The following is a 22,817-nucleotide window of genomic DNA, read 5'->3' as shown; positions in this document are numbered from 1 at the left end:
CCGCATTATTTTGTTTATATAGTGTAACTTATAAATGCCTCATGAGCTTAATTCAACTGTCGTACCCCATCAGAACCCAAAACACAAGATTGTATTACTCCAATGTTTGTAAACAAAGTAAATGTTAGCAAACACTATATAGCCTCTAAACATGGTTAAAACTATCCATTTGATATCAGTCCTTGCATCCATAGGGGTAACATTTCTCCAGCCCCATCCCAAAGCTTTTCCCCAAAACAGGGACTGTCAGTAAGAAAATGTACTGTAGGTTAATAAAGTGCATTACACATTAGAGAAAGTGAGATGGATGTGTTACACTGCTAACACACATCTCATGATATCCCACCAACACACATTGAGACTTTGTGCTCCAGTCTCATGACTCCCACTGGACTCTGATCGAGGAGCCACCATCTAATGGGAAGCACACTTCAGAGTGTGTTTATAGATTTAGATTTAGCCAATGGGTGGATAGAAGACTGTGCCATCAATATTAGTGACCTTTGGGGCCTCTGTGTAACATTGGAGTAATTAATACTGTTATATCCTCTGCTACAACCAACTTATTGAATGTGTGATTGAACACATGATCATAGTATATTATGGACAGCCTTTGAAATGTTAGAGGAAAAGCTAATATTATCCATCATCTCCAGCGCCACCCAAACATCAACATATGTAAAAATTGTGCATTTTGACCAATTTTGAGAAGGCATTGCCTACTAATTGGTTGATGATGTCTTTGGAAAAACGTAGAAACTTAGAGAAAGATAATGCCTGCTCACAATTGGTCAAAATCACACGATGCACACCAGTGTCCTTGGAAACACTTATCTTTTTTTACTACAGAACATAGAAATGCACAATTTTTACATACAGTGGCAAGAAAAAGTATGTGAACCCTTTGGAATTACCTGGATTTCTGCATAAATTGGTCATCAAATTTGATCTGATCTTCATCTAAGTCACAACAATAGACAAACATAGTGTGCTTAAACGAATAACACACAAATTATTGTATTTCTCTTGTCTATATTGAATACATAATTTAAACATTCACAGTGTAGGTTGGAAAAGGTATGTGAACTCCTAGGTTAATGACTTCTCCAAAAGCTAATTGGAGTCAGGAGTCAGCTAACCTGGAGTCCAATCAATGAGACGAGATTGGAGATGTTGGTGAGAGCTGCCGTCGCCCTATAAAAAACACTCACAAAATTTGAGTTTGCTATTCACAAGAAGCATTGCCTGATGTGGGGCGGCAGGTAGCCTAGTGGTTAGAGCATTGTGCCAGTAACTGAAATGTTGCTGGATTGAATCCCAGAGCTGACAAGGTAAAAAATCTGTCGTTCTGCCCCTGAACATTGCAGTTAACCCGGGTAGGCCGTCATTGTAAACAAGAATTTGTTTTTAACTGACTTGCCTTGTTAAATAAATCAAATGTGAACCATGCCTCGAACAAAAGAGATCTCAGAAGACCTAAGATTAAGAATTGTTGACTTGCATAAAGCTGGAAAGGGTTACAAAAGTATCTCTAAAAGACTTGATGTTCATCAGTCCATGGTTAAACTAATGGTCTATAAATGGAGAAAGTTAAGCACTGTTGCTACTCTCACTAAGAGTGGCCGTCCTGCAAAGATGACTGCAAGAGCACAGCGCAGAATGCTCAGTGAGGTTAAGAAGAATCCTACAGTGTCAGCTAAAGACTGACAGAAATCTTTGGAATATGCTAACATCTCTGTTGATGAGTCTACGATATGTAAAACACGAAACAAGAATGGTGTTCATGGGAGGACAAAATGGAAGAAGCCACTGCTGTCCAAAAAAACATTGCAGCACGTCTGAAGTTTGCAAAAGTGCACCTGGATGTTGCACAGTGCTACTGGCAAAATATTCTGTGGACAGATGAAACTACAGTTGAATTGTTTGGAAGGAACACACAACACTATGTGTGGAGAAAAAAAGGCACAGCACACCAACATCAAAACCTCATCCCAACTGTAAAGTATGGTGGAGGGAGAATCATGGTTTGGGGCTGCTTTGCTGCCTCAGGGCCTGGACAGCTTGCTATCATTGACGGAAAAATGAATTCCCAAGTTTATCAAGAATTTTGCAGGAGAATGTTAGGCTATCTGTCCGCCAATGGAAGCTCAAAAGAAGTTGGGTGATGCAACAGGACAACAACCCAAAACACAGAAGTAAATCAACAACAGAATGGCTCAACAGAAGAAAATACGCCTTCTGGAGTGGCCCAGTCAGAGCCCTGACCTCAACTCGATTGAGATGCTGTGGCATGACCTCAAGAGAGCAGTTCACACCAGACATCCCAAGAATATTGCTGAACTGAAACAGTTTTGTAAAGAGGAATGGTCCAACATTCCTCCTGACCGTTGCGCAGGTCTGATCCGCAGCTACAGAAAACATTTTGTTGAGGTTGTTGCTGCCAAAGGAGGGTCAACCAGTTATTAAACAGTGTGTTCAATAAAGACATGAAAACGTATGATTGTTTGTGTTATTAGTTTAAGCAGACTGTGTTTGTCTATTGTTGTGACCGAGATGAAGATCAGATTTAAATGTTATGACCAATTTATGCAGAAATCCAGGTATTTCTAAAGGGTTCTGCGCTGGAGATGATAAATATGAAGTTGAAACATTTAGAAATCTCCCTTTATTAACAAACAATGTTGACTAATGTCCTATTTATTAGAGATGGTCAGCTTGCCTCATGCTTTGCAGTGGTGTACTCATATTCATTGCCAATATTTTTATCAGACCACTCGTGTCACACATTAACCTGATTACTAGGGACTTTATTAATAATGAGTCCAAAGGGGAGAAAAGACTACAATAGGATTTACAGCCTTGGCAACAAGGTCTACAGTCTGTCTGGAACTCAACCACTGAAGTGAAACTCATAGAATGCCATGAAGGATTTCTTTGAACTTAGAATGCCCAATCATTTTCTTGTTTGTTGATCTCATCAGTCTACTTTTAGTTTTTTTTATAAAATTTTCACTTAAGGACTCATGAATGGGGAAATTACAGTTTATTGAAGGAAGTGAAAGGACGCTTCATGGGCCTCTCCTTCCTCATTGGTGATCAGGAGGCAAGTTCTTCTTCTGGTGATGGTGAAGTGGTGTAGGATACTGAACAAAATAATGTAGATAAATAGATAATAGCAAATATAGATAATACTGATCATGCATAGCACAACCTGTATGTTGTATGTCTCACCCTGGATGGCCTGAAGGTCACCCGGGGGATCCTTATTGGTCTCACCCTGGATGGTCTGAAGAGGAACGAGATCTACTTACCTTTTTGTTGAGACAGATCTTTGGAAGCTTCGTGGAGGAAATTAATATGTGAAAGGAGAGTATTGAGGTGTCAGTTTTAAAAGAGTTGAAAAGACTGGTTGATTAAAAAAAAACTATTATTGCCAAATCAGTGACAGCAGCAAATGTCAGTAGGACTGAGTTGAAATGATTGATGATTATGACAGTGAAAAAAGGAACTCTTCTTGAGCCTCTCCTTCCTCTTTGTGGATTAGGAGGCAAGATGGTCCTCTTGTCTTGGTGTGTTCTCTGGTGTTGGAGTAGTGCAGAATGCTGTGATCAAAGAATGTGGTGTTAGAAAATAGATGATAGCAAATACGCCTCATGATCATGCACAGCACTAACTGTATGCTTTTGAAAGCAAAGTAAGTAGTCTCCCACTGGGCACAAACTGGTTGAATCAATGTTGTTTCAACGTACTTTGACATCTTATTGTGACGTGTAATCTACGTGGAAAATGCATTCGATTTGAAAGAACGTCCTCAACGTAAACTGTTGTTTTGAGGGTGAAATTTCAACCACAGGATTATGTCATCATGGTAACCAAATTTCAACATAGACAAACCTTGTATAAAATATGTTGAATTTGTAACTTTTAAACAACATCAGATCTTTGACGGTATATCCACTATCAGAAAAAAAACAATAGGCTGGGCAGCACCTACTGCAGAATATATCTATCAACAGCTATCCTTAGGTCTCCCATTCAGGGTTTTAATCAAGCACAGGTTTGCTATTATATTTGTCACTGACTACTATCAATGTGCTATCGTGAGAATGATTGTTGAAAGATCTCCACTTAAAAACGAAATAGATTAACTGTTGCTATCGAAGTCATTCCAAAGGGTAGGTTAAACAGAGCAAATGAAATGTGACTATACTTTATCATTCATATATCATTAATGATGCTGTTTAGGCCTATATATCATTTGCAACGTCATCAACAGCTATGGTTTCAATTCAACCCAGAATTCGACAAAAAATAGACAATACAATAGGATTAGGGTTTCAAGCTATGGTTGATTTTAAATGTAATGATATTTACTGATATTGAATTGTGTTTGGTTGTCAACGCAACAAAATATCAATGTTTCAAGGAGATGCATCTTCTGATTTGATAGGATTAGAGCTCCCGTTCAAATGTTGTGAATGACACACACTGAACAAAAATATAAACGCAACATGTAAAGTGTTGGTCCCATGTTTCATGAGCTCCACTAAAAGATACCAGAAATGTTCCATAATATGCACACAAAGCTTATTTCTCTCAAATATTGTGCACAAATTTGTTTACATACCTGTTAGTGAGCATTTATCTTTGCGAAGATCATCCATCCACCTGACAGGTGTGCAATATCAAGAAGCTGATTAAACAGCATGATTATTACACAGGTGCACCCTGTGCTTGGGAAAATAAAATGCCACTCTAAAATGTGCAGTTTTGTCACACAACACAATGCAACAGATGTCTAAAGTTTTGAGGGAGCATGCAATTGGCATGCTGACTGCAGGAATGTCCACCAGAGCTGAATTTAATGTTAAATTCTCTATCATAAGCCGCCTCTAACGTCATTTTTAAGAATTTTGCAGTAGGTCCAACCGTCCTCACAACCGCAGACCACATGTAACCATGCCAGCCCAGGACCTCCACATCCTGCTTCTTCACCTGCGGGATCATCTGAGACGAGCCACCCAGACAGTTGATGAAACTGTGGGTTTGCACAACTGAAGACTTTCTGCACAAACTGTCAGAAACCGTCTCAGGGAAGCGCATCTGCATGCTCGTCGTCCTCACCAGGGTCTTGACCTGGCTGCAGTTCGGCGTCGTAACCGACTTCAATGGGCAAATGTTCACCTCCGATGGCCACTGGCACGCTGGAGAAGTGTGGTCTTCACTGATGAATCCCGGTTTCAATTGTACTGGGCAGATGGCAGACATAGTGTATGGAGTCGTCTGGGCGAGCAGTTTGCTGATAATGCCCCATGGTGGCGGTAGGGTTATGGTATAAGGCAGGCATAAGCTACAGACAATGAACACAATTTGTATTTTGTCAATGGCAATTTGAATGCACAGAGATACCGTGACAAGATCCTGAGGCCCATTGTCATGCCATTCATCCACCGCCATCACCTCATGTTTCAGCATGATAATTGACCGTTGTCACGTGTAACCATGCTGTCTAAATGCATATGATGTATTTGTAAAGCAATGAACTTACCATTTTTCAACTAAACACATTTAATAAAGCAAAAATCTATTAATAAAAAATCTGAGAAAAGCAATATTTTGCATACACATGAAGGTACTCATAAGCATTCATTAATGAAAAAACACAAATGTAAAAACATTGTGGATAATGCGCTGTGACTGTCATATACCTGTTTATTACCTGTTTTCAACTCTTGCAAGAATGAGAATGAAATTGACCTTTATTTAACTAGGAAAGTCAGTTAAGAACAAATTCTTATTTACAATGACAACCTACCCCTGCCAAACCCAAGCCCAGACGACGCTGGGCCAATTGTGCGCCACCCTATGGGACTCCCAATCACGGCCGGTTGTGATACAGCCTGGAATCGAACCAGGGTCTGTAGTGACGGCTCTAGCACTGAGATGCAGTGCCTTAGATCGCTGCATCACTCGGGAGCATAACATAGGCTGTCACAGAATCAGTCAAACAAAATTAACTTATAATTTTGACTGACAGGTGGTGGGCGACCATACACTATTGCAATACTCCTCTTCGGAATGGGGCTGATTTCCACCCGGAATGGGGCTGATTTCACAGTGTCCATGTCCAATACTCTATCCTTCTCCTCCTGATGAGTACTTGGGAAGGATATCCTGTCTAAGGTGAATGAAGTGAAGTCAATATCGAGTACGATGCCCTTAGCTGCTGGCCCCATGTGTGTCAACAGAACAGTAATGGATCCACAATAGACAATGTACAAAAACATTGGGTTTATACAGATAACTTTCATAAATCTAGGACTTGTTTTCAACTCTCACATTTAAAAATGTCAGGAATCCCGCTTCCTGAGTCTGTTTCTGCCTGAGATTACTGTTTTTGTTTGAGTGTTGTCTAAGGTTCCTGAACACACCTGTCTGGTTGCCAGGCAACGAGGTTAGGCGGGAGATCTATTTATTACCCGCACCTGCATCTCATCAACCTTCTGCACACCTGGTCCTGATCTTCACCTCTTCTTAAACCCTGAGCTGACATCCATTTGCTGCCGGATCGTTAGCAACGAACAGTATGTTGTGCCAGCGTATCAGCCTCATGTTTCCTGAGCTAGTTCTGTTGTTTTGTGCTTGTTACTGGTTACTCACTCCCGTTTACTCTGTCTACAGTCATTCTCCCGGAACATTCAACTCCCTTGCCTGGCCGTCGGTGGATACAGTGACTGCATTGGATCAACCCATTTACTCTCATCAACTCACCTCCACTGCCGCTCCGTCTCCTGGATCACTCAAATTACACATCAAGACTACCAATAAATACTCACCTTCACTTTACTCACCTTGTCCTGGTCTGCTTCTGGGTTCTGTCTTAGAGAATCGTGACAAAAAAGCCACTGAACACACCGTTTGGCACATTTGTTTGTTGCTCATTAGAAAAACAAGATTTCAGTCTTGGAGGTGTGTTTCCTGACCAATTCCACGTTTTGTTGGTGATGTTTGTCCCCCATGACACAAAGCAGATGCGGAAGTCTATTTCACTTCCTCAAAATCCCCAGAACTCAAGAAATCTGTAATAAATTTGGATATTTTTGCTGAGGATGTTTTAGTTGCGCAATTTTACACCATTGGTGGCCCAATGCCCTATTAAGACACTATGTTGGTGTTTCCTTTATTTTGTCAGTTACCTGTAGATAGCCTATTGTAGATTATAGGTTGGTATTCTATCTTATGCTTTTAACTAGACCCAGAAGATTAGAAGAATCTTGCTCTAACTTTCTTTGACAATTTCAATAGTAATTTATCACTGTGTCTTCCATTGCTCCAACATAGGACAGATCTGTCACCGGCAGGACAACAGTTGGGTTTTGGTTTTTCAGTGTCAGTTTCTAGCTCTGTCTATCTACAGCCATGCAATCCCCATAGACAAACATTGGCAATAGAATGGCCTTACTGAAGAGCTCAGTGACTTTCAATGTGGCACCGTCATAGAAAGCCACCTTTCCAACAAGTCAGTTCATCAAATTTCTGGCCTGCTAGAGCTGCCCCGGTCAACGGTAAGTGATGTTATTGTGACATAGAAACGTCTCGGAGCAGCAACGGCTCAGCCGCGAAGTGGTAGGCCTCACAAGCTCACAGAACGGGACCGCTGAGTGCTGAAGTGTGTAAAAATTGTCTGACCTCGGTTGCAAAGCAACCTACTGAGTTCCAAACTGCCTCTGGAAGCAACGTCAGCACAAGAACTGTTCGTCAGGAAATTCATGAAATGGGCTTCCATGACTGACCAGCCGCACACAAGCCTAAGATCACCATGCGCAATGCCAAGCATTGCCTGGAGTGGTGTAAAGCTCGCCGCCATTGGAACCTGGAGCAGTAGAAATGCATTATCTGGACTGGCAGTCCGACAGACGAATCTGGGATTGGCGGATGCCACGAGAACGCTACCTGCCCAAACGCATAGTACCAACTGTAAAGTTTGGTGGAGGAGGAATAATGGTCTGAGGCTGTTTTTCATGGTTTGGGGTTGGCCCCTTAGTTCCAGTGAAGCGAAATCTTAATGCTACAGCATACAATGACATTCTAGACGATTCTGTGCTTCCAACTTTGTGGCAACAGTTTGGGGAAGGCCCTTTCCTGTTTCAGCATGACAATGACCCATGCACAAAGCGAGGTCCATACAGAAATGGGTTGTTGAGATATGTGTGGAAGAACTTGACTGGCCTGCACAGAACCCTAACCTCAACCCCATCGAACACCTTTGGGATGAATTGGAATGCCGACTGTGAGCCAGGCCTAATCGCCCAACATCAGTGCCCAACCTCACGAATGGTCTTGTGGCTGAATGGAAGCAAGTCCCTGCAACAATGTTCCAACATCTAGTGAAAAGCCTTCCCAGAGGAGTGGAGGATGTTATAACAGCAACGAAGGGACCAACTCCATATTATTGCCCATGATTTTGGAATGAGATGTTCAACGATCAGGTGTCCACATACTTTAGGCTCCTTGGGACCATCTCCCTCGATCTTCACAATGTAGTCAGACATTTTCAGAATGAAATAATCTGAAGATAAACAGATTTCTTATTTCCACAATTAAATATGAATGCATTTTCAGGTTTTAACAGAAATGTTTTAAAGAATGTAGCCTATAGTCCCAGTCCCACCACACGGTGGCGGACTTATCATTCGGCAACAGACAATTCCCTGGGGCTTCACATCATCAGGTGCCTTGTGAAGTTGGCATCATTTGGTTTAATAATATATGATAATAATACATAGCGTGCGCTATTTAGTGGCTATGACCATCTCTGGTTGTGACAAATGGAGCGGTTTCTGATTTCTTCCCCCAAATGTTGCTCTAGCTTTTGAAATGTTGGGGGACGATTAGTTATTATGACCCCATCCCTGCAAGCTAAGACTCTCAGGAACACGTATCTCCCTATTCCCCTTTACGATGCTCACAAGCTTCACAGGACACATTTGAAGGGACCATGACAAAATGACAATTGAAAACTGTGCAGATCTTTTTTTTCTCACCAACTTTCCAATACTTTTCTGATGCAATTTACTCACTTTTGAATAGAAAAAAAGATTGTTGCACCTTTTCTATGTTCAACTCATTTGGCATATTTTCCTATTAGTCTTGTGAACATAGATGTTTGGTTGCTGTTTGTATCTGTGCTAAAATGGTTAAAAATGACCTAAAATTAAAACAATGATCAATTGGTCGATATTGCAAATAAAATATCAGATATAGGTATTATCCCAGAATCAGTCCAGCCCTAACTAAAACCAAATAGAAAGTGTGTAGAAATGATAATGGACTGTACTAGCCTATATTTTTAAATAACAAGCTTTTTTCTTGCCCACAAACTGCTTTTGACAAACAAATCGATCTGGAACAAATCTGTGCATTGAAATCCCGAAGTGGCCCTCAAGCCAAAATGATTGCCTACCCCTTTTCTATGAGGTGATGCCAAGACCTACTAATGAAGGGCATTTCAACTCTCTTCAGTTTGCCTTTTCATTCTGTTTCGTTCACCTAAAAGCTGGCTCCGATAGACATAGACATCGGTGGGGCTCAGACTGACCTCTGCCTGGGACCTCCAAATCACTAAGTGGGCCCCTGCCACCACTAATATCATGCATTTTCTTTGACATCCTTGTAGGGGTTCATCTTCAAAGTGCCCAGTTAGCAGAACGTTAACAGGGAACAGCAAACAGTTTATCAAAAATCTAGAAAACTCCGGTGTCAACAGTTTGCAAGCGGGCAAAGTTAAAACTGGAGAGCGTTTTCTTTGCTTAGCCTCTGCCAGTCTTTTAACTTGCGAGGGAACACATTGATGGGCAATGCCGCTGGTGAAGTAGCAGGGGCCTTCATAAACTTACCTCATTCATTGATAAGCTAGCATCTGTTACTGTCTGACTTGACCACACGAAGTCTGTGCTGGTGTTCTTTCCTGGCTGAAGTGGCAGACTGACTGAGTCCGTAATGAACTACCGACATCTGAAGTGCTGTCACATATTAGTGGTGGAGAGTCCACTCCAAAAATCCTGGAGTCGTTCACCCTTAGTAACATTCACCTTCAAATTATGTATTTGTTGACCAGATTACATCATATGCGTCATATGTGTAACCTAATGCCACGTTCAAGTGATAGTTGGAACTAGGAAACTCCGAAATTTCCGACTTGGAAATTGGTTGAATGCGGCACGTGTATAACTACAACCAGTTAGCAAATCTGACATTTCCGAGTTTCCTAGTTCCGACTAGCACTTGAACGCGGCCTAACAAATGCATGATGCAATGAGGGGACGTGCATGACAGCAACAAAGCCGTTGACAAAGGATTTCTAACTTTGCTAGATGACGGGTTCAAAACAACTGGAACTTGGACATTTCTGACTTCCGACTTCAGTGTGTTCAAGACGACTGGGAAAATAATTTTGAATGGTCATCCATGTCTTGAACTCCTGAAGATCACTGATGTCATGAATTGTCCTTCCTTATTTCAGAATTCCCAGGTGTCTTGAAAGCACCAAGAAATCTTTTTAATTTTCTTTGTCATGGACCACATAAAAATGGTTTCCTCCCTCTAGTGGACTTTCTTTAAATAGCAGCTCGTGGCTGCACTTCCTGTGCTTGTGATGGGAGCAGAAGACGAATCCAGAAAGCAGTTTTGTTGTTGTTAGTCATAAGTTCGGCATAACTGTATGTCAGGGAGGGGCAACTGGCGGCCCGCGGGCCACATACTCTCTTTTGAAGAACCTTGGATCAATTCCCCACGAGGGGTTTCAGCTTACTGTTGCGAGTTAGAATAGTAAAATACACAAAGTGCAATTTTGGTTGTGCATCACCAGTTTTTCTCTTATGTCAGTCACTGATAGTCAGTCAATTATCCCATGTCAGCTAACCTTTTTTTTATTGATATGTTAGTTTAGTGGCCAGCTATCTAAATTTGTTATCATGGTCGAATTAGCGGACAGTGATTTTGTTAGTCAGCCTCTCTCAGATATCATATTAAAAACTGCAAACATTTCTCTACAACCTATGGCAAAAAATGTTGTGTGTGCCAAATATAGGGGTGCCCATTTTGCTGGGGATCGAAAAAGTCCAGTGCAAGAGAGGCAGGTTGAGGTGGCCAGGGTCAGAGTAGTGCAGAAGGTGTCATGCTGAGGCAGTGAAGAAAGTAGAGGAGGATGGGTCAAGGGCGAGGGATCCTGAGAGGATCCCTGTGAGTAGTAAATCTGTGCCAACACAGAGGGATAGGCCATTCATAGCAATGGTTATTAACTGTACTGCAGAAATGGAATGTAAATCACAGAAAATATATGTTGTGGCAGATGTAAAGAAGTACTTGGGTGTATTAGATTTGACTTCAGGCCGTTGGCACGATGTAGGAGCAGACAGGGTCAAAGTAGTGGGATGGGGTAGAGGGTTTTGAATGTTAGTCGAAAGTGTTTTTATTTTATTTGTATCTATTTTTTACAATGTGTAATGAATTTACAATCCTGTCCAGTTGGTGGCGGTAATGCACCTCAGGCCAACCGCGATTTAAAGACCAAATAAGAATAACAAAAAAATTAAGAAGAAGAAGAAGAAGAAGAAGAAGAAGAAGAAGAAGAAGAAGAGACGCAGATAGAGCAACGTGCCAGATATTTCACCGGATGTATAAATGTGAAGCATCTGGTTGGCGTATCCATTCACTTTCAAATATGGTGAGGAGAAGAAGTCCAGTTGCCGGAAGGGGAGAAGATGTAGCGAGATGGATTTTGGCCAACTTTTTGGTCATTTCTAATCGATTAACATTTGATCCAACAATCTAATCCATACAGTTTTCTGTTTCCAAAACTACGATCTGTAACAAACATAGTGGACTAAGTTTTGTAGACTTTACCCTTTGCCAAACTTGTAAAAAAAAAAAAAGTGTTGTTTAAAAGGAACGCAAGGGCGACGCGCACTTCACAGGTAAGGCGTTCCCTAACGGAAATATGCAAATAAATGCTTAACACGCGCCAATAGGATCTCACTAGCTCGTGCTTGGCTCTGCCCACCTCCTTGTTTGTTATGTCCATTAGGATTTAATTTGCTCACGTTGGAAACGTCGGGCGATGGTCTATCTGAGATGTCTGTTACTTATATCAATCTTTGATAGATAGGGACGTCCCAAGGATCCCGGATAGCTTGGACCATAATGATACAGCAGTGCACAGCTGATAGATGTTAGCCAGCCAGGCAGTGTAAAAATGTTAACAAGCTAGCTGTCCCAAATCCGGGGAAGATACACCATTTCTGTGAGGAGACTGCTCCAAACAAGTAAATGATCCGGCCAACAATGGAGCAGATACACGGCTTGTCGTCGTCTTTTGTATTCTTCCCGAACCATCGTTTTGGCTAAATGTCAATGTCATCTCATACAGCTAGCTAGCTAAATAGCTAACTAAGGCCAGGGAGAGCTTGCTGGTGACTACGGTAAGTTATCACTTGTTGTTTAGGCTGTTTAAAAATACATATTTTTAGCTAAGCTAAATGCTCACCTTAATATATTTTCACTGTATTGTATTTATCTACCTAGCTTGGTTGCTAACTTTAGTGGAAATGTCGATCACTGAACAGTTGGCTAGCTAACGTTAGCTAGCTTTCTAGCGTTTAGAGGATGTGAAAACATGAATGTCTTAACTAGCTAACGTTATCTTTTCCCCTGCCTGGCTGTGTCTGTTGGTTATTTATTGATTCATTGGAACCAAGCTTTGTCTATAACTGACAGCCTGTTAAAATTGTATGTTGATGGTACAATGTAACATTGTTACAAGCTCATTCGTAAATAGTACGGCTGTGACGTGAGATGCATGACATAGTAAACATGCCATCGATTCCCCACCACATACAGTACCAGTCAAAAGTTGACACATCTACTCATTCAAGGATTTTTATTTATTTTTACTATATTCTACATATGAAATAACACGCATGGAATCATGTAGTAAGCAAAAAAGTGTTAAATATTTTAGATCATTAAAAGTAGCCACGCTTTTCCTTGATGATGGCTTTGCACTTGGCATTCTCTCAACCAGCTTCATGAGGAATGCTTTTCCAACAGTCTTGAAGGAGTTCCCACATATGCTGAGTACTTGCTGGCTGCTTTTCCATTACTCTGCGGCCCAACTCATCCCAAACCATCTCAATTGGGTTGATTTTGGTGATTGTGGAGGCCAGGTCATCTGATGCAGTACTCCATCACTCTCCTTCTTGGTCAAATACCCCTTACACAACCTGGAGATGTGTTTTGGGTCATTGTCTTGTTGAGAAACAAATGATAGTCCCACTAAGAGCAAACCAGATGGGATGGCGTATCGCTGCAGAATGCTGTAGTAGCCATGCTGGTTCACGTAAGTCTGTCTTGAATTCTAAATAAATCACAGACGGTGTCGCCAGCAAAGCACCCCCACCATCACACCTCCTCCATGCTTCACAATGGGAACTACACATGCAGAGATCATCCATTCACCTACTCTGCGTCTCACAAAGACACGGCGGTTGGAACCAAAAATCTTACATTTGGACTCATCAGACCAAAGGACAGATTTCCACCGGTCTAATGTCCATTGCTCATATTTCTTGGCCCAAGCACGTCTCTTCTTATTGGTGTCCTTGTTTAGTGGTTTCTTTGCAGCAGTTTGACCATGAAGGCCTGATTCATGCGGTCTCCTCTGAACAGTTGATGTTGAGATGTCTGTTACTTGAAATTTGTGACGCATTTATTTGGGCTGCAATTTCTGTGGTGCAGTTAACTCTATTGAACTTAACCTCTGCAGCAGAGGTACCTGTGGCTCATGTACCTGTGGCTCTTCCTTCCTGTGGCGCTCTTCATGAGAGCCAGCTTCATCATAGTGCTTGATGTTTTTTTACGACTGCACTTAACATTTTCCGGATTGACTGACATTCATGTCTTAAAGGAATGATGGACTGTTATTTCTCTTTGCATATTTGAGCTGTTCTTGCCATAATATGGACTTAGTCCCATTTGGTGAAAGACCATCTTCTATATACCACCCCTACCTTGTCACAACACAACTGATTGGCTCAAACGGATTAAGAAGGAAAGAAATTACCCAAATTAACTTTTAACAAGGCACACCTGTTAATTGAAATGCATTCCAGGTGACTACCTCATGAAGCTGGTTGAGAATGCCAAGAGTGTGCAAAGCTGTCATTATGGCAAAGGGTGAGTACTTTGAAGAATATAAAACATATGTTGATTTGTTTAACACTTTGTTTTGGTTGCTACATGAGTCCATGTGTGTAATTTCCTAGTGAAGACACCAAAACTATTCTACAATGTAGAAAATAATAAAAATAAAGAAAGCCTTGAATGAGTAGGTGTCAACTTTTGACTGGTACTGTACTTGTCAAAATGGTGTACGATTTAAAGAATGCCCCCGTTAATAGATTCAAATTCTCTTTGTTACATGAAGTTATCTATGACAATTCCGGGTTTTGACACTGCAAAGAGTTGTTGTAACAATGCTACGTTATAACATTGTCACGCAGTCCAAACAGTTTCCCAACAGTGGGAGGAGAGGTGTGTGACTGACTCCTTGACTGCTGGCTCCTCTGGCATTTCACCACCACCAACAGAACCATGACTACATCAGGTTGCTGCCACCTGCCTGGCTCCCTGTGTGACTACTCAGGCAGCGCCGACCTGCCCAAGGTGGTAGAGGAGCCAGATGCTTGCCAGGCCCAGTACGTCGCCAAGGTTACGGCCAAAGATGGTCGCTCACTCTCCACTGTTGTCAAAGCTGTGGGCTCACAGAGGTAAGGTGGTTCCTCGAGAGGGTTCTACTCAGACACATTTTAGTTGAATGCCGTCAGTTGTACAACTGACTAGGTATCCCCTTTTCTGTGTATGTATGGCTTCCTGAGACAGTCCCTTTGCTTCTGACATTAACCTAACATAGCAGGCATAAAATAGTAGCATTTCTTTCTTTCTTGTCCTGACAAGAAAACAATTAACTGTTGGAGGTTCTCTTCTGCACTGTTGAACCAATCCAGTTAATGTGGAGGAGGAAGTTAAGATGGAGTGTCGCCAAAAGCGGAAGTCACGTCACAGGCTCTCATTCCATTTCCTCGGAATACTGGATGAATTTGGTTGTTACCGACCATGCAGAGGGTGATCTGATATGTACACAATTTCTTCGTTGGAGATTAACAATGGACAAATACACAGTTGAAGTTGGAAGTTTACATACACCTTAGCCAAATACATTTAAACTCAGTTTTTCACAATTCCTGACATTTAATCCTAGTAATAATTCCCTGTCTTAGGTCAGTTAGGATCACCGCTTTATTTTAAGAATGTGAAATGTCAGAATAATAGTAGAGAGAGTGATTTTTCAGCTTATATTTCTTTCATCACATTTCCAGTGGGTCAGAAGTTTACATACACTCAATTAGTATTTGGTAGCTGTTGAGATTTCTAGCTCACTCAGGAAAAGAAAAAAATATATGTATAAATAGATAAAAGAGAAGCAAATGGGTCTGATGTGTTCAATTAAATGGGGAACGAGTGATTTCTTTAAGTTTCTTAGATGCTCAAATATGTTACGTTATGTGCGCATGCGTAGCTTCACTAGAGATTTAAATTACAGCACCTGGTAATCACTTCACCGCAGACAATCATCAGGAGTACACAGCCCGTTGGTATGTAACTGCGAACTACTCAGTCTAGCATTGATGTTTAAGTCACTTATATGTTTGTGCACTGAACGTTTACCTCACTGTGTCGGTGTTAGTTGGCCGGGAGTAACTTGTAGCTCGCTGGGTGCGGTAGCTCAGCGACCCAGATGCTATATAGCATTAGGCTATTATTATCAGCCATTTGCATTGTGCTGATTGTTCGGAGCACTCTGCTGGTTTCTGGTGGCGGTGGTGATAGCGGTGGTTTGGTTCGGTGATCCCTGGTGGAATGCCGCATTATGTTGCGTTTGTGTGTAAATCCTTTGGACGAGGCATGTGGTGGCATGGGTTATGTGTCCTGTGACAGCGTCCATAGCAACCTGTGACGGCAGAGTCACTGTGCGCATGCTCCTCTGGCGCTGCGCATTCTGGGTGACGTAGTCGGTGCTGTTTTAAGCCAGATTCGCCACATCTTTGATGGTGTTGCAGGCTTATTTGATTTATTATTTACATTATTATTATTATTATTATTATTATTATATTACTTGAATAATATACTAAATAATATATCTGAATAATATATTGTCATTACTTGTTTGTTGTATTTCAGGTTTATGACCTGTGGTCATTTGATTTAAAATAAAATTAAGGACAAAACACGAGTCATGACATTGTGTGCTTCCTGGTGAGCCTTTTCGGAGGGCTAAATAACGAAAATCCGAACAGTAGCATTGCCTTTAAATTGTTTAACTTGGGTCAAACGTTTCGGGTAGCCTTCCACTAGCTTCCCACAATAAGTTGGGTGAATGTTGGCCCATTCCTCCTGACAGAGCTGGTGTAACTGAGTCAGGTTTGTAGGCCTCCTTGCTCGCACAAGCTTTTTCAGTTCTGCCCACAAATTTTCTATAGGTTTGAAGTCAGGGCTTTGTGATGGCCACTCCAATACCTTGACTTTGTTGTCCTTAAGCCATTTTGCCACAACTTTGGAAGTATGCTTGGGACCATTGTCCATTTGGAAGACCCATTTGCGACCAAGCTTTAACTTCCTGACTGATGTCTTGAGATGTTGCTTCAATATATCCACATAATTTCCCTGCCTCTATTTTGCCATCTATTTTTTTGTGTGTGGTCCGGCTTGCAAGCCTCCCCCTTTTTCCTCCAAACATAACGATGGTCATTATGGCCAAACATTTCTATTTTTGTTTCATCAGACCAGAGGACATTTCTCCAAAAAGTACGATCTTTGTCCCCATGTGCAGTTGCAAACCGTAGTCTGTTTTTTTATGGCGGTTTTGGAGCAGTGGCTTCTTCCTTGTTGAGCGGCCTTTCAGGTTATGTCATTATAGGACTCGTTTTACTGTGGATATAGGTACTTTTTACCTGTTTCCTCCAGCAACTTCACAAGGTCCGTTGCTGTTGTTCTGGGATTGATTTGCGCTTCTCGCACCAAAGTACGTTCATCTCTAGGAGACAGAACGCATCTCCTTCCTGAGCAGTATGACAGCTGCGTGGTCCCATGGTGTTTATACTTGCGTACTATTGTTTGTACAGATGAATGTGGTACCTTCAGGCGCTTGGGAATTGCTCCCAAGGATGAACCAGATTTCTGGTGGTGTCCAATTTTTTTTTTCTGAGGTCTTGGCTGATTTTTCTATTGATTTTCCCATGATGTCAAGAAAAGAGGCACTGAGTTTGAAGGTAGGCCTTGAAAGACATCCACAGACTCAAATGATGTCAATTAGCCTATCAGAATCTTCTAAAGCCATGACATAATTTTCTAGAATTTTCCAAGCTGTTTAAAGGCATAGTCAACTTAGTGTATGTAAACTTCTGACCCACTGGAATTGTGATACAGTGAATTATAAGTGAAACAATCTGTCTGTAAACAATTGTTGGAAAAATGACTTGTCATGCACAAAGTAGATGTCCTAACCGACTTGCCAAAACTATAGTTTGTTAACAAGAAATTTGTGGAGTGGTTGAAAAACAAGTTTTAATGACGCCAACCTAAGTGTATGTAAACTTCCGGCTTCAACGAATATATATATATATATATAACACACACACACACAGTACCAGTCAAAAGTTTGGACACCTACTCATTCTAGGGTTTTTCTTTATTTTTACTATATTCTACATTGTAGAATATTAGTGAAGACATCAAAACAATGAAAAAACACATATGGAATCATGTAGTAACCAAAAAAATGTTAAACAAATCTAAATATATTTTCGATTCTTCAAAGTATCCACCCTTTGCCTTCATGACAGCTTTTCACACTCTTGGAATTCTCTCAACCAGCTTCACCTGGAATGCTTTTCCAACAGTCTTGAAGGAGTTCCCACATGCTGAGCACTTGTCCGCTGCTTTTCCTTCACTCTGTGGTTTGGAATGACTTGGACCATCTCAATTGTGTTGAGGTCGGGTGATTGTGGAGGCAAGATCATCTGATGCAGCACTCAATCACTCGTCTTCTTGGTCAAATAGCCCTTACACAGCCTGGAGGTGTGTTGGGTCATTGTCCTGTTGAAAAACAAATGATAGTACCACTAAGCTCAAACCAAATGGGATGGCGTATCGCTGCAGAATGCTGTGGTAGCCATGCTGGTTAAGTGTGCATTGAATTCTAAATAAATCACTGACCATGTCACCAGCATAACACCCCCACCATCACACCTCCTCCATGCTTCACGATGGGAACCACACATGCGGAGATCATCTGCTAACCTACTCTGCGTCTCACAAAGACATGACGTTTGGAACCAAAAATCTGAAATTTGGACTAATCACACCAAAGGACAGTTTTCCACAGGTCTAATGTCCATTGCTCGTGTTTCTTGGCCCAAGCAAGTCTCTTCTTCTTATTGGTGTCCTTTTAGTAGTGGTTTCTTTGCAGTAATTTGACCATGAAGGCCTGATTCACGCAGTCTTCTCTGAACAGTTGATGTTTGTCTGTTACTTGAAAGCTATGAAGTGTTTATTTGGGCTGCAATTTCTGAGGCAGTATGAACTTATCATCTGAATGAACTTATCATCTGCAGCAGAGGTAACTCTGGGTCTTCCTTTCCTGTGACGGTCCCCATGAGACAGTTTCATCATAGCGCTTGATTGTTTTTGCGACTGCACTTGAAGAATCTTTCAAAGTTCTTCACATTTTCCAGATTGACTGACCTTCATGTCTTAAAGTAATGAGGGACTGTCATTTCTCTTTGCTTATATGAGCTGTTCTTGCCATAATATGGACTTAGCCCTATTTGGTAAAGACCATCTTCTGTATACATTTACATTTAAGTCATTTAGCAGACGCTCTTATCCAGAGCGACTTACAAAATGGTGCATTCACCTTATGATATCCAGTGGAACAACCACTTTACAATAGTGCATCTAAATCTTTTAAGGGGGGGGGGGGGGTTAGAAGGATTACTTTATCCTATCCTAGGTATTCCTTAAAGAGGTGGGGTTTCAGGTGTCTCCGGAAGGTGGTGATTGACTCCGCTGTCCTGGCGTCGTGAGGGAGCTTGTTCCACCATTGGGGTGCCAGAGCAGCGAACAGTTTTGACTGGGCTGAGCGGGAACTGTGCTTCCTCAGAGGTAGGGGGGCCAGCAGGCCAGTGGTGGATGAACGCAGTGCCCTTGTTTGGGTGTAGGGCCTGATCAGAGCCTGAAGGTATGGAGGTACCGTTCCCTTCACAGCTCCGTAGGCAATCACCATGGTCTTGTAGCGGATGCGAGCTTCAACTGGAAGCCAGTGGAGAGAGCGGAGGAGCGGGGTGACGTGAGAGAACTTGGGAAGGTTGAACACCAGACGGGCTGCGGCGTTCTGGATGAGTTGTAGGGGTTTAATGGCACAGGCAGGGAGCCCAGCCAACAGCGAGTTGCAGTAATCCAGACGGGAGATGACAAGTGCCTGGATTAGTATACCACCCCTACCTTGTCATAACACAACTGATTGGCTCGAACACATTAAGAAGGAAAGAAATTCCACAAATTAACTTTTAAAAAGACACACCTGTTAATAGAAATGCATTCCAGGTGTCTACCCCATGAAATTGGTTGAGAGAATTCCATGAGTGTGCAAAGGTGTCATCAAGGCAAAGGGTGGCTACTTTGAATCTCAAATAAACAAATCAAAATATTTTTTTATAACACTTTTTTTTGGTTACTAAATGATTCCGTATGTGTTATTTGATAGTTGTCATGTATTCACTTTTATTCTGCAATGTAGTAAAAATAAAGAAAAACCCTTGAATGAGTAGGTGTCAACTTTTGACTGGTTGTATATGGCCTAATTATCAATATACTAAGTCATCTCATATTTAGCATATCTGATAAATGAATTTTGTATATTAAGTAAATGTCTCCACTTTATATGTACATTATAAACTGGGTGGTTCTAGCCCTGAATGCCATGGCTGTCAGCCAATCAGTATATCAGACTGTATACCATGGGTATGACAAAACATTTATTTTTACTGATTTATGTTGGTAACCAGCTTATAATAGCAATAAGGCACCTCGGGGGTTTGTGATATATGGCCAATTATACCACAGCTAAGGGCTGTTTCCAGGTACTCTGCGTTGTTGTGTATATTAACAGCCCTTAGCCATGGTATATTGACCATATACCACACCTCCTCGGGCATTTATTGCTTAAGTATATTATGTGTAGTGTGTTTTGAAATGAGTGGTCACTAGGCACAATTTGTCTCCCCTATTTGTCCAGTAATGAAGGCATGTGTCGGATCTGCCACGAGGGGGCCGGTGGTGAGACGTTGCTCTCCCCTTGCGACTGCACAGGGACCCTGGGTAAGGTGCACAAGAGCTGCCTGGAGAAGTGGCTGTCGTCCTCCAACACCAGTTACTGTGAGCTCTGCCACACAGAGTTCACTGTTGAACGGCGACCCCAACCCCTCACACAGGTACAACATTGGCACTGTGTGTCTGTGAGAGTCCTCAATCACCATAGTAATGATGGGGGAAAAGACTGTAATAGTAGTGGACCTTTCCTTGCATCCTCCCAGTGGTTGCGGGATCCGGGGCCTCGCAGTGAGAAGCGCACGCTGCTGTGTGACATGGCCTGCTTCCTGCTCATCACCCCACTGGCGGCCATCTCAGGCTGGCTGTGTCTGAGGGGAGCCCAGGACCACCTGACCCTCAACAGCCGGCTGGAGGCTGTGGGACTCATTGCTCTTACCATCGCCCTCTTCACCATCTACATCCTCTGGACACTGGTAACTAGACCCCACACACAGACCAGATACACATGACATTTTAGTCATTTGTCAGGCACTCCTATCCAGAGTGACTTACAGTTAGTGCATTCATCTTGAGATAGCTAGGTGGGACAACCACATCACAGGCATAGAAATTACATTTTTCCCTCAACGTTGAGGCAAGTGCCGGTTAAGTGTTCTTTTATGAGATATATATATATATATATATGAATATATATATATATATATATATATATATATATATATATATATATATATATATATGAACTTTGAAGAGTTATGGTTTCAGATGTTTTTGGAAGATGGGCAGGGACTCTGTCCTAGTTTCAGGGAGCAGCTGGTTCCACCATTGGGGTGCCAGGACAGAGAAGAGCTTGGGCTGAGCGGGAGCTGCCCTCCCATAGGGGTGGAAGGGCAAAGAGGCCTGAGGTGGCAGAACGGCGTGCTTGGGTTGGGGTGTAGTGTTTGAGCGTAGTCTGAAGGTAGGGACGGGCAGTTTTTCTTGCTGTTCTGTAGGTAAGTACCATGGTCACACAGAACACACACACCTTATCACACACTTTACACCACCTTTGTTAATTGGCAGCATTTTTTTTTGCAGTATAAATATGTGCTTTACAATAGCTATTAGTACATTTTGTAAGACGAATAAGACATTTGTGTTAGATTTTTTTTTCTTGTCTGTGGAATTCTGTGCCCTTCCCATTTTATATTCAGGAGAGACAAGTAATGTGCCAACAGAAATATTTTTTTGTCTGCAACAATCTTTTGTCTCTACTCTAGAAAGACTACTGTACTCTGAAACAATACTTACAATAGTTACAAAATCAGCAACTGAAGCGGAACCATTTTGTAGACCAAATGTCATGCAATATGTTTCACGTCGTGATTTGCACAGGGTTGGGGTCAATTCCATTTTAATTCCAGTCAATTCAGGAAGAACACTGAAATTCCAATTAATTCAGGAAGAACACTGAAATTCCAATTATCTTCACTGCTTTTCAATTAGGAAGAATTGGAAATGAGTTTGCTCTCTGAATTGAAATGGAATTTATACCTGGTTGTGCGGGCCTGCAATAGCAACCATATATTATTCAGAGAATTTCAGGTCCTATCAAATGTCTATTTTCATTGACGTCTGTCTCCGTGCCCCTCAGGTATCGTTCCGCTATCACTGTCAGTTATACTCAGAGTGGAGGAGGACCAATCAGAAAGTGCGCCTGCTAATGCCTGACATAAAAGGAGCGCACTCCACCCAACATTCCGTGCCGACGAAGTCAACCAAGAAAATGACTGACGAGACCATCGTATGAGCAACGAGCGACGTGTTCTCGCAAATAGTGTTTTATATAACTCGAACTTCTGCGCTTAAGGACCATTCTGGGGGATTCTTTTTCCATATTCATTTTTGAAGCACTTGAGCCCAGATATGAACTGTAACCATTTTGATTTTGGACTCGTAGAAGGACGTGTCACTGATGTCATCGCCGGATTATGAACACTGGACTGGAACGTAAGGTCACGGCCAATAGCGGGATACAGCTGATGCAGCATGTTAATACAGTAGATCTGAAACATACTACCCCCCCCCTCCTTCACAATGTATTTAGCTTTTTTTGGACAACTGCCATCAAATAGACTGATGAATTTACTCACTCAGAATGACCAAGTCCAAATATGATGTTCTCTGTTTTTAAAATCTTTGGCCTTTTGAAGCTGGTAGAAGTTGGGGGGAGGGGAGAGAGAGAGTGGGCTTTGGTGTCAGTCAATGTATGCAAAAGTATTTGATGTAATTTTAGTCTTCCTGTTGCACTCCTTTGAGTAAGCTGGGTCATTGTGGAATAAAATATAAGGGACTCTTGTCACCGTACAATGGCTTGCATGTGTAAAATGTAA

At 41.8% G+C, this 22,817-nt stretch overlaps 1 protein-coding gene across 7 annotated transcripts; it reads left to right on the top strand.

Annotated features, from left to right (window-relative positions):
• Positions 1-11,718: 11,718 nt before the first annotated feature.
• Positions 11,719-22,794, top strand: LOC106568939 (E3 ubiquitin-protein ligase MARCHF2). Of its 7 annotated transcripts, none has more exons than XM_082960767.1 (5): positions 11,719-11,975; positions 14,646-14,825; positions 20,411-20,606; positions 20,709-20,918; positions 21,211-22,072. In XM_082960767.1, exons 2-5 carry the CDS (start codon positions 14,650-14,652, stop codon positions 21,388-21,390), a joined length of 762 nt encoding a protein of 253 aa, XP_082816893.1. In that variant the 5' UTR covers positions 11,719-11,975; positions 14,646-14,649; the 3' UTR covers positions 21,391-22,072. The 7 variants fall into 7 exon arrangements, with proteins under 7 accessions (XP_082816893.1, XP_082816892.1, XP_082816891.1 ...); XM_082960766.1 differs by lacking the exon at positions 11,719-11,975 and adding an exon at positions 12,059-12,479 and having other exon boundaries at positions 14,568-14,825; XM_082960765.1 differs by lacking the exon at positions 11,719-11,975 and adding an exon at positions 12,059-12,479 and having other exon boundaries at positions 14,559-14,825.
• The last annotated feature ends 23 nt before the right edge of the window (positions 22,795-22,817 follow it).

Source organism: Salmo salar, chromosome 14 (assembly GCF_965601325.2).
Source record: "Salmo salar chromosome 14, fSalSal1, whole genome shotgun sequence".
NCBI lineage: Eukaryota > Metazoa > Chordata > Actinopteri > Salmoniformes > Salmonidae > Salmo > Salmo salar.
Note: the sequence above shows the minus strand (reverse complement) of the source record. Positions and strands in the feature narration are given on the sequence as shown.

What these genes read in the sequence shown, in the direction of transcription:
- LOC106568939 (XM_082960763.1), top strand. Translation starts at nt 14,738, where the DNA reads ATGCTTGCCAGGCCCAGTACGTCGCCAAGGTTACGGCCAAAGATGGTC. An exon ending in TGTTACCGACCATGCAGAGG is followed by an intron (nt 15,181 to 20,410) that starts GTGATCTGATAT and finishes CTATTTGTCCAG; the next exon opens with TAATGAAGGCATGTGTCGGA. An exon ending in GACCCCAACCCCTCACACAG is followed by an intron (nt 20,607 to 20,708) that starts GTACAACATTGG and finishes GCATCCTCCCAG; the next exon opens with TGGTTGCGGGATCCGGGGCC.